The sequence below is a fragment of the Archocentrus centrarchus genome, chromosome 6 (assembly GCF_007364275.1).
Source record: "Archocentrus centrarchus isolate MPI-CPG fArcCen1 chromosome 6, fArcCen1, whole genome shotgun sequence".
NCBI classification, from domain to species: Eukaryota; Metazoa; Chordata; class Actinopteri; order Cichliformes; family Cichlidae; genus Archocentrus; species Archocentrus centrarchus.
The window spans coordinates 11,359,904-11,372,317 of record NC_044351.1 but is presented as its reverse complement, the minus strand read 5'-3'; the positions used below and the strand labels follow the sequence as shown (position 1 = coordinate 11,372,317).

The following is a 12,414-nucleotide window of genomic DNA, read 5'->3' as shown; positions in this document are numbered from 1 at the left end:
TTTGGTGTGGGGGTGTTTTTCAGGAGTTGGGCTCGGCCCCTTCCAGTTCCAGTGAAAGGAACTCTTAATGCTTCAGCATACCAAGACATTTTGGACAATTTCATGTTCCCAACTTTGTGGGAACAGTTTGGGGATGGCCCCTTCCTGTTCTGACATGAGTGCGCACCAGTACACAAAGCAAGGACCATAAAGACATGGATAAGTGAGTTTGGTGTGGAAGAACACCTTTAGCATGAATTAGCGTGGAGACTGCAAGCCAGGCCTTCTCATCCGACATCAGTGTCTGACCTCACAAATGCGTATAAATTCCCATAAACACTCCTAAACCTTGTGGAAAGCCTTCCCAGAAGAGTTGAAGCTGTTTTAACTGCAAATGGTGAGCTGACATCCTATTAAACCCTATGGATTAAGAATGGGATGTCACTCAAGTTCATATGTGTGTCAAGGCAGACAAATGCTTTTGGCAATATAATGTATGTGTATTTTCTTAATAACGACAGTAAACTGGGGTATAATTTTAAAAGAGTAGGTAGGATCCATACTGAAAGTGTACCTGACATAAAAGCCAAAAGGGTTTGCACAAAAGAGGATTCAGACTTTTGTTAAAATAACGGTTCACCTGGAGATGTTTATGGTTGGAATGTGGATGTTTAGGCCTCAGTCACAGTACAGTGAAAATAGAACAGCAACCTCCATGCAACCATAAAAAACCAGTGGCAGGCAAGTGACTGATTCTTTTGGAGTGAATTTTTTTGTTATCTGGGACCAACTGCAAGTAGTTGCTGTGACCAACTGGCTGCAGAGGTTGAGCGTGCAACACCTTCAAGTTCTGGGCGACCACTTTTGGTCACAAGTGTCATGGTCCTGAGCTGTTGCCCAGTGTTTTGTGAGCTTTTCTGTGAGGATATCTTTTTGTTGTATCTCCTGGTGTTTCTCAGTTTCCTTACAGTTAGATTCTGAGTTTGTTATAGTTTTCTGAATTCTGCTTTTAGTTATAGTTATTGTATCCCATTCTTCTCTTCCCTTTTTCTCGTCTTCCCCGCGTCTCTGTGTTCCAGTGTCTGTTTGTCCCTCTGTGTGATTGTCCTTTGTCTCTTGGGTGTTCTGTTCCTAGTGTTGAGTCAAGTCAGCGTTTGTGTCTTGGTGGTTGCTTCCTGTTTTGTTTTGACAGTCCCTTGTCCCATGTTCTTTGTGTTCAGTTTTGCTTTGACAGTCTTGTCTTGTGAGTCCTGCACTGGCACACAGCGCATTATGACAACAAGGCAGTTGTACGGGTAGCTTATTCATTTGAGTTTTTTTTAAACTTGGTCTGCATTATGTATTACTGTATTACTTATATTGAAGAAATGATGTATAATAATTGTGTGAGAGCATGACCAGCTTTATTTCCAGACTGCAAATTTAAACGGTGAATAAGTGCAGGTGGCAACGGTGTGCCAGGTGAGACTGGAGAAGGCAAGAAGAAGAATGTGCAGAAGCCACGGAGGTGTGTTTAATGTGCTCTGTCACCTGACGGCAGTCCTGTTCACAGAAACTAAATGAAAGCCAAAAATCATCCTCAGTCATTTATTCACAATGCTGCAAGATATTTTTGAAAACAACAACTCTCTCTGTTCTCTTCTGAAATTCTCCAAAGATATTTGATGTAGTCCCACTTTTTTTTTTTTTTTTTGATGATGATGATTTTAATCACCAGGCCTTGTTGATGTGATAAAAAGGACTCCGTGTATTCATCAGACTATCCTGAATCCACCCAGCTGCACTCAGCTGCTGTGAGGGGTGAGTCTAATTTAATTAAAGATTTGATCTGGACTATAGATACAACATAATATAAATAACTTATTTCACAGGTTTAAGTTTTACCATCTTCTTAAATACTAGCAATAGAAAAACATGCCACTCCCACCTGCTTGGAGTTGGTCAGATATAGCTTGGCTGCCAGATTGATGATTTGAAGCTTCACGATGTCCTCTTCGTTAGTGAACGACTTGGCCATCTTCCTCAGAACATCTGGGGCGATCTTAGGTACATGCTCACAGTATTCTCCAATCAGCCACAGGATACTGGCCCGCGCCATCGGCACCTGAGAACACAGGTTGTTACCACGCTAATACTCGTACTACATGGCGATGTGACTGGCAAAAATCAAAGCAGATTTAATGCTGATCTAAACAGTTTTTCAAGAACCCAAGACACTTAGTTGACTCCTGCTTTATAATAATAAATACTGGATAAGACAGTGAGACAAGATACTGTCTACAGGTCATGAATGAGACTCTCACCTGGATGTTGTCTGTCAGTTTCGCCATGTGCTTTATGATGTCACTGTGTTTCTCTGGCTGCATCTGCAGCAGCTTCTTGATAACAACCACCGACTCGGCAACCACCAACTCTGCACAACAGGACAAAATCAGAAACATGTTTTTAAACAGCACAAAACCTCCTACTCAACGAGGATGAAATATTCAGTGTTGATTTGCTTATCAGTTCATTCACAGTAGAAATACACCCACTGGCCACTTCATTAGGTGCCCCTGTTCAACTGCTTGTTAATGCAAGTATCTAATTAGCCAGTCACATAGCAGCAACCCCACTGCATTTAGGCACGTAGACATGGTCAAGACAACCTGCTGAAGTTCAAACCGAGCATCAGAATGGGGAAGAAAGGTGATGTAAATGACTTCGAATGTGGTATAGTTGTGGGTGCCAAACGGGCTGGTCTGAATATTTCAGAAACTGCTGACTTACTGGGATTTGCCTGCATAACCATCTCTAGGGTTTACAGAGAATGGTCCGAAAAAGAGAAAATATCCAGTGAGCGGCAGTTTTCTGAGCAAAAATGCCACATTGATGCCAGAGATCAGAGGAGAATAGCCAGACTGCTTCTAGATGACAGTAAGGCAACAGTAACTCAAATAACTACTCATTACCGCTCAGGTGTGCAGAAGAGAATCTCTGAATGCACAACACATCAAACCTTGAAGCAGGGCTACAGTAGTACCAAGTTTCACTCCTGTCAGCTAAGAACAGAAAAATGGGGCTACAGTTCACACAGGCTCATCAAAATTGGACAATAAAAGATTGGGGAAAAACGCTGCCTGGTCTGATGAGTCTCGATTTCTGTTGCAACATTCAGGGTCAGAATTTGATGTAAACAACATGAAAGCATGATCCGTCCTACCTTGTATCAACGGTTCAGGCTATGGGTGGTGGTGTGACAGTGTGGGGGGATATTTTCTTGGCACACTTTGGGCCACTTAGTACCACCTGAGGATCTTTTTTTTTTTTTGCATTTTTGGCCACAGCGGCTTTTATCAACAGTGGAGAGAGACAGGAAATGGAGGAAAGATACAGGGGAAGACATGCGGGCAAATTGGCGACGAGCTGGGACGCGAATCCGCGCCGCCCACTAAGCCACCCAGGCGCCCCCTGAGGATCATTTAAATGCCACAGCTAACATGAGTATTATTACTGACCTTACCATCCTTTATGACCACAGAGTGCCCATCTTCTGATGGCTGTGACAAAGCTCAGATCATCTCAGTCTCATTTCTAGAACATATGAATGTACGTCCACATGTTTGGTCTTAGAAACTTGACTCTAAAGATTTTGATGTGCTTCCTTTTTACATTTAAAAAAATATATATATTTATTGGCCTCTGTAGGTGCCTGCAGAGTGTAGTGGTTAACACCTTTACTTGGCAAATAAAAGGTTGCTGGTTCACTTCCAGTCTTCGAGGCCATGTCAGGAAGGGAATCTGGTGTGAAACTGCCAAATCAAGAGACGTGGCACTACCTGCTGTGGTGATCCCTTGTAACAAAGGGAGCAGGAGAAATGAGCTTTTATACAGATGCAGCCACCTAATGTTGCCGCATCCAGCCAGACGTCGGCCAGCTGAAGTCCAGCTCCCAGCTGGCCGACGTCCGGCTGTCGTCGGGCTGGAAGTCCCCCTCCTTCTCCTGGGCGTATCTACTTTCCAGCATGAACACACCCCTTTCCCTCAATTGTAGACTGTCACCAAAAGGTGGCGCCTTCTTAACAAAAACGTTGAGTTCTGTGATTCAAAAAAGTTTTGGTGAAGTATCAAGTTTTGAAAACCTAAAATAGATGCCTAAAATTTTTGTCAGTATGACCTTTCACACATTTCCATTGCGAATCACCAAAAGATTCCTTTGTTTCACTTCATCTTTTAACTAAATAAGTAAATAAATACAGTAGGTTAAAAAAGAAGCGGTGCTGCGCTGAGCCAACCCGGTCTCACGGCAGTTCGTGCAGTAGTCACGAAATTTAATCTATTGATTCGTGGCTCATGAACACGAATTCCCTCTTTTTTTCGTGTTACTCGGCACGACTTCTAACCTGCCTGAAATGCAGTGGGATAAAGTTCGTGCCTCTGAGCACGGCTTCTAAGCTGCAGTATAGTTTTTTTTTTTGCCCCTGTCCCCCTTTTTTCCCCCCTTTTCTTTTGAACTGGAAGCTCAGAAGCTGAATTATGCCTCTAATTGCGATCCTTAACCGCCACTTTTCCTTTTGACATGAATTTCTCCTCGTTTCATTTAATGTGGGGTGCTGCTTATGGTTGTAACGATGACATTTGTGGGGCTTTTTAGGTCTAAATTTATATTTACGTGTTTATGGTTAGTGCTATATTCGGTGTCCAATTTTTTCTGTGAGTTCCGTGGTCTGAAGCCGTTTTCCCTCTGTGTTAAATCCATGAACCAACGATGAATAAATAAATGAACTACAGTACCCATCACCCCATCGGCCGTAACCATGGTCACGCGTATTCCCGTTGCTGTCCAGCTAATTGCATTAGTTCACCCGCTTCGGGTGTTATCAGGTAATTACTGACTTTATTAGCGGTTTTCAGGCCTGTAAATATGGGCCAGCAAGGGCCGTCTGCACCTCGTAGTCAGTCGAGAAGGTAGTTATCGTTCTAACGGAGGATCACTGACAGAGAAGGACTACAGACGAAGGACTACAGAAGAAGGACTACAGAAGCCATGCTCGCTGACTTCCGGCGGATGCTGCAGTGTTCAGGTAAGAGGATTTCAATGGACAGCGTTTATATAGTGATATTATTACGGCCGTGAGTTCAATAAGCACTTGAAATTAGATTAATGTGGTGTAAGAGAGCGCTGATATCCCAACTCTGAGATGCATTTGTAGAGATTATTGCGGGTTTTGCCGTCTTTGAGACGCTAGCTTAAATTTTCTGTGCAAATGTTAGCGGATATCGTAGGAAAGCGTTCACTATTTAAACAATGTTATGACAGAAATATGAGCTTCTGGACTTACTAGTTAAGTAAAATGATTATTTTCAGCCACAGATTCCAAATAAATATCCTGATGAGCTTCAGTGCATCCATATTCAATATCTGCGAGTACAGTGCTTCATTTAATCTGCACTGAACTGACCCAGGCTTATCACAATGTAAAATAAAATGATACTGGTCTGAACACAGTTGCTGGATCAGGTGACCCTGAAGCCTCTCTTAGTTATGCTGCTATAGGCCTAGACTGCTGGGGAGGTTCCCGTGATTTCTTTATATTCACTGTAAACAACCTTATATTTGCAAGTTTCTTATATTCACTATTTAAACAAAGAGCAGTCTGTTTATACTTCAGACTGCTGGCTTACTTGTGGTTCCTATGATACTTAAGAGTAGAATGGGATGCAGAGCCTTCAGCTCCTCTGTGGAAAGAGCCTTGAGGTGACTGTTGTGATTTGGCACTATACACATAAAACTGAAAGTCTGGCTGCCTTTAATCCTCTGTGACAAACACGAGGATCCATGAAACCTGCCAGCACCTGAGAATGAGCTGAAACTTGCAGTGTATTACATTCCCATCATGGAGAAGCTTCCAGACTCTGGGAATCCTGTCAGTGAGCAGGGACTGATTCACTGTCCTCAGCTTTAAACAAACCCAGTCTCCATCTCAGGTTTTGACTCAGCCTGCTTTGGAGTCACTAATCTAGAATCATCAGGCTACTTACTTTCAACACCATAATTTTGTTACTGATTCAGTTTATAAACCTGTTTTGTGCTGCAGCAACAATCAAACATGTCCAGTTCATACATCATTGTAGTTTGTGTCTTTGCTCTTTCAGAACTGAATTGGAAATCCAAAGGTGCTGGAAAGCTTCTTCTCCAACCCTCAAAGCCAAACTTCACCCATGAGAGCTGACAGCATGCAATCATTTTGAGAAGTGACACTCTCATAAATAAAGGTGAGCAATGATACTTAATGTGTACTTTTTGATTATCATGTTTAAAGGTTTGTCATTGCTCACAGTGGCCTTGTATTCATTAGGCATTTCCAGAATAGTATCCAGCAGTTTCTTGTGAGCTGAGCTGAATCATTTTTCTTTTAATACATGTTTAACATTCACTTGAGTATTACTTGTTATACATAACTGTGGCTCTGAAACAAAGGCTCTCCTGAAGGAGAAGAAGAGAACCTTTAGATCAGGAAATAAGGAGGAGCTGAGAGCTGTGCAGAAGGATCTCAGAAGGAAAATCAGGGATGGAAAAAACACCTACAGAAAGAAGATGGAGGACCAGCTACTGCAGAGCAACACCAGTGGAGTTTGGAGAAGCTTGAACTCAAGTTCAGGCCACAAAGCAAGCCCACTCTGAGACTTAGAGTAGAGTGGGTGAACAACTTGGACCACTATAACTACCAGCATTTTCACACTACTCCTTTTTCTACCAAGCGCCTCCAAATGGCAGTTTACATCTCATTAGGCCACCTTTTGTTATGTACACGGGGCCAGTAGATCGGAATGTGTGTGGGATGGGTGTGGGGGTGGGGATGGGTTACCACTGATGACCCAGGGTCGCCAGGTGTATAAAAAGCCAGGTCACAACACATATTTCACCTTTAATAAGAACAAATTTGTAATTGAGATCCCAGATTTGGAAGAGATGTTTTGTGTTCTCCGTGCTTCAGGTTCACAGCAGATGGAAGGAAACTCAAACAGCCACTAATGTAGCCATTGTGCTGACTGTAGACTGAGGGATCTCTTCAAATTGTTGTATTCCTCCTCTTCCTCGTCACCCACTGCTTCAGATCTTGCTGTCACTATCAGACTGCAGCAGTTATGTTATTTAGCCATGAAACATGTCGTCACCCTCCCTTGATTTTTTTCAGGCTTTTCAGAAAACACAAAAAACTGAACCGAATGTTGAAAATTTAATTTAGACAAAAATAAAATTTTAAAAATGTCTTTGACCATTTTTTTAGGAGGGTGACGATATATAACCTTGTTCAGCCTGTTTGGGAATGCACTGAGATCAATAACCTAATTTCCAACGCAGATCTGGAGAAACAGCAAAAACCAACAGGACCCTACACAGCCACAGATGCTGCTCCAGAGCTAGAAGTTCTAAACCATAAAGACCAACCTGGGAAACTTGCTAAGTGTGACAGGTCCAACATAACCCCAGATACAGCCCAGCCACAGGGTGAACCAAATCTTTCAGATAATGACAACAGAGAACCAAACGCACCTCCCTCCTAAACTCACCAGCCTGCACCAACCTGACATTTCTCCTCCCTGAGTTAAATAGATGAATGGAAGTTAAGTGGTTACAAACATAAAAACCACGGGTCCACAGACAGGAGCAGTGAGCTGAAATCAGCACAAAGCTACCTGAGAGGCTGTATTGAACTACTATATATAATTTAATCATTTGTCCTGACTGGTTTCACCTCAGATGTTCTTTCTCCTTTTGGTAGATTTCTCCCACCTCTGTTTTGATGCCAAGAAGAAGAAGAAGCTGCTTCAGAGAAGTGGGCTTCATGGTCTCAGTGCACAGCAACATGTGTTTTCACTGCCACAATCAAAACATTGAATAAAATCTATGTATTGTTGTTTGGAAACGTGTCATATTACTGCATGCTAAGGTGTGTTATTAAAGAAAAAAATGAGTTCTATATTTCTGGTTTGATGATATCCGAAGCTTTTGATTCAAATATTGGCATCTGAAAAAAAAGAAGCTGCACTTTAACATTAGAGCCACATTTCTGTTTAGCTTGTAATTATCCTAGACTTACTAAATGAATTCACTTTGAATTCAGTTCCTTCGTTTTCCACTTAGGACACCGCCTGAAATAGGGTCCTCATTTTACTTTTAAATCTTGGTTTTGAGGTTTTTACATCGTCTGTTGTTTGATTGAAAAACAAAACAACATTTCATACAATCTGTACAGTTTAAAGAGCGTCATAGAGTTACAAATAAAAAGACTCACCATCTCGGTTGGATAGCAACTGCACCAAACCGTTCAGACACGTGTCCCTGACCTCGCTGATGTTGGTAGCACAGCGGCCGATGGCTTGGATTGTTGCAGCCACAAAATCTTTATCCATGCTTTTAATGTATGTCTGCCAGAAAAAAAGCAGTCAGTCACTCACACAGTATATTAATTCCTAAAGGAAGACAAAGCCAGTTGCAGTAGCAATATGCTGATTGACATAAATATTAGCTCTTCTTTAAACATCATTGATATTTTTGCATTGCACCTGAAATTCTCGGAGGATGGTGGAAATGTTTGTCTCGTTGGCCAGATTGGTGAGAACCTCCAGCTGTAAATAACAATAAGACAACAACAATAAACAAGTTGTCTCCACACACTGCTAAAAACTTCTGACCATTTTAAAAAGAGAACAGAAAGCAACCTTTAGGACTTTGATCTGAGTTGGGTCTGTGGAGCGGATGTAGAAACTCTTCAGATATGGTTCAAACATCCCCTGTGACACAGAAACACAGGAAAGAACCTCAGTGAACCTTTATTAGAATAAAATAAAAAAAAATAAATAAAAAACACACACACACCAAGTTTAGCTTACCCGTCTCTTAATGGTCATGGTTGCTACATTCTGAAGAACAACATACTGGACTTCACTAGAAGAAGAAGAACCAGAGGGTTAAACAGATGTGTGTTACAGAACAGCCCTGCAGTTATTTTTTATGTTTTCCTTTGTTCTGTCAACAAAGGAAAACTTTTGATCAGGTGTCCTAAGAAAAGAGGGACCAGGATGAGCGTTTGGGGGGGGGGGGGGGGGGGGGGGGGGGGGGGGGTCTCTAAAAAACTGACAATATGCACTTCTGATTTTTTTAAATCATCATTTTATCATCATCATTTTTTTCTGTCACCATTCATAACTGAAATGACACATTATAGATTAAGGCTTCATGGATGAAGTGCACCAATTCAGTTCAATTCAGTTTTATTTATCTAGTGCCAAACTACAATAACAGTTGCCTTAGTGGGCTTTATATTGTAAGGTAAAGCCCCTACAATAATAAAGAGAAAACCCCAACAATCAAACGACCCCCCAATGAGAAAGCACTTGGCGGCAGTGGAACAGAAAAACTCCCTTTTAACAGGAAGAATCTGCCGGCAGAACCAGGCTCAGGGAGGGGCCGTCATCTGCTGTGACTGGTTGGAGGTGAGGGAAGTGACATGCTGTGGAAAAGAGCCAGAGATTAATAATAACTAATGATTAAATGCAGTACATCAGCATGCATGCTATTCTGGCCAACTTGGTTTTCCATTGCAGCTTTGTAAAACAGAAAAGACATTTTTCATATTGAACTTTTTTCTCTGTCAAAAATAAACTGTACTATTTTTACTGACACAAACAATCTTTCTCTCTCCTTTCCGTTGTCACTTCCGTGGTGCTCTAATACAGATACTTCTCTGCAAATAGGAATAATGACAAATAAAAGCAAATTCTTTATGAATCTCGCACTTGTTATTATGCATAATAAAAAACGGGAAAAGCGGGGGTATAAAAGTTATAATTAGAACAGGGGCACAACTGATGTGGGGTACTAAGGGGTACTAAGCCTACGTTTAAATTCTGTCTTTATATTTATTTGTTCCTTGCTCTCAGACACTAATTAATTTAATAAAATAGCTACTTGATTGTAATCCATCAGATTTTCTTATGTCTTAATGATAAAGCTGTGATAAGATTGTTAACTTACACTGTCAGCATTTTTGATGACTTTCTGTCCTGTCTTCAACAGGCTAAATTTTATTAATATAGGCCTAGTAGAAAAACAGGCCAAAGCACTTAAAGCAGAAGCACACAATGATACAGAGCTTTGTATCCTTTGCTGCTGCTTTGTCTGCAGCCGTGGTATTGCTTTCAGCCTGTATTGTGTGTTTAACCTATTCATATTTTCTATATTTTCATATGAATCCAGATTACCAAATACCCCCGGGCATATTGAACCCACTTTGATATTCAGGGCTCAGTTGTATTTTCTATTTATTTTATCTTTTTGTTTGTCAGGTGTTTAAAAATGTGAGTTTCACAAGTAACAGCTTCAACATCTGGTTTTCAAAATTAAACCTAGTGCTAATAAATATGTTCAGAATAATATGACCTAGCTTCCTTTTCAAGCAATACTTCATAACCTTATGCCAAAACAATACTGTGAATCCCTACAGTGGGCTTGTAGTTGACATTTGAAACTGAAGCTAGAAATTTCAGGTGTGTTTGTAGATGTGCCTGTGCACAAACAAGACATGTACAAATGTTCTAAAAACACCCTCTTGTTAAGTATCAGAGCTAAATTATTATTTAAGGCAGTGAATCCATGCGGCTATTATGCGAGCTCAGACACCACAGACTCAACAGCGATAAGTCTAATGAAAGATATGGTATGGTACAGTGAATTTCTGGCAGGTCTCGCACAGAGAGACGCTGCTGTTTGGTCGCTGCTGAATGATGATCCCATTACAGCACACCCTGAGCCACAAGACCACTTGTTCAATAAAAAGCTGACAGTGTGCAGGACTTACAGCCAGCAGGCCACCTATGTGCGATCATCACTCCTCATGGTTTATGATTTCATGTTTACTTCAGCTTCACTGAGCTCCCTGTTTAATTTAACTTTCTGCTTCTAGGCATTATAGATCCATTTTATTACGCTCACTTGTTATTTTGTTGTCATACTGTTTTCCACTTTGCTGAGTTTTGTGGTTGTTAAATCTTATGTTTTCCCCCTTCCCATTTGGCTGTGTATTTTTTTTTTATGTTTCAGCTTGTTTTCTTTGTTCCTTTTCAGGAAAGGACGGTGTTTTAATTTTTGGAAAATGGTGATATAGCGATCTGAAGGCAATTAAATTCTGAAATTACAGACTGTAAAGCTCACCTGTGGCTCCTCAGGAGACGAACCAGGGCCTTGGCAATCACACCAACCTCTGCTTTAGGGGCAAGATGGAAATACAACTGAGCCACAGCCATCACCACCTGGATTGTTTACAGAATGAGAAAACAGAAGCATGGGCAATTCTTACTCAGTGACACAACCTCCCAATATAAAATACAGTAAAAAGAAAGGTGTGCTGGCAAGTCTTGTTTCATTAATGTGATTCATTCATTTTCAGCAGTGCATTACCAATGCATCACTGCTTTATGCTTCCTTATGTTGCTTCCTTATTTTGCTTGCGTATTAAATATACATGAATGAACCAAAGCAAATACTGATTACTCTTATTTTACTGCTCTCAGCTAAAACTCCAAGGACTAACTTAGTAATTGGTTCATTTGAGAAGGAGGAGCTTTAAGTGCTCAGTCAGCACTGGACACAGTTCTCATGAAGCAGAATTCATGCAGAATGTTGGGTATGCAACCAATGCAGATGTGCTTAAGTGTGGTCCTCCCAAAAAAAAAAATATATTAATAAAAATACTGCATATGCACTGGAAGCATGCATTGCTGATTGTTTGAAAAGTGGGTCTGAACAGGAAAAAGAGCAATAGCGGCGCTCGCCACGAATGATAAGAAGTGCAAACAAGTAATCAAAGCTCAAAAAGCAGCATGAGAAGCATGGTGAAATCTAAAAATGTTTTCTTTACTACAATGTTTTAAATATTATGATTTCTGTGTTCTCTGCACAACAAGCTAAACTAAAGGGCTAACAATAGCACAAACGCAAACAACAGTCGCCCACACTATCAGCCAGTTCCACATGTTTTTAACAATGCCCCCTACTGACTTTACAATGCTACAACACAAAGACGTTGGCGTGCAAAGCTCTGCATAGGACCAGCACACAACCATGCTGGTCTCTTGAGGGAAACATCAACATCTTTAGATTTTGTACAGCAAACTTCTTCATCAGTTAGTCAGTGATTTTAACCCTTTTAAAATATGAACTCTGAATGATGTCAGGACACCTGGAAATGCTCGGTTTCGTTGGCTGTAAAGACACGTAGAGCTGAAAATAATGACTTTTTCTAAGCTTCAACATTGAAATTTTGAAGTAACAAAGACCAGCCTGTAAGGCGTTGGTCAGAAACATGAGAGGGCTGTAGTGAGAGAACACAATGGTTGGAACTCCCAGGCACACTTCAAAGTTTTGCAATGTGCAATGCTAGCACTAAGATT

General features: G+C 41.0%; 1 protein-coding gene across 2 annotated transcripts in view; it reads right to left on the bottom strand.

Annotated features, from left to right (window-relative positions):
• Nucleotides 1-12,414, bottom strand: part of ap3b2 (adaptor related protein complex 3 subunit beta 2) — a 68,530-nt gene that overhangs the window by 18,346 nt on the left and 37,770 nt on the right. For both annotated transcript variants that reach the window (XM_030731329.1, XM_030731330.1), the window contains exons 9-15: nt 11,177-11,274; nt 8,857-8,911; nt 8,686-8,757; nt 8,530-8,592; nt 8,259-8,391; nt 2,283-2,392; nt 1,907-2,083 (exon numbers count right to left, since the gene is read on the bottom strand). In XM_030731329.1, coding sequence (XP_030587189.1) covers nt 1,907-2,083; nt 2,283-2,392; nt 8,259-8,391; nt 8,530-8,592; nt 8,686-8,757; nt 8,857-8,911; nt 11,177-11,274 — 708 coding nt within the window. The remainder of the gene's footprint in view (nt 1-1,906; nt 2,084-2,282; nt 2,393-8,258; nt 8,392-8,529; nt 8,593-8,685; nt 8,758-8,856; nt 8,912-11,176; nt 11,275-12,414) is intronic.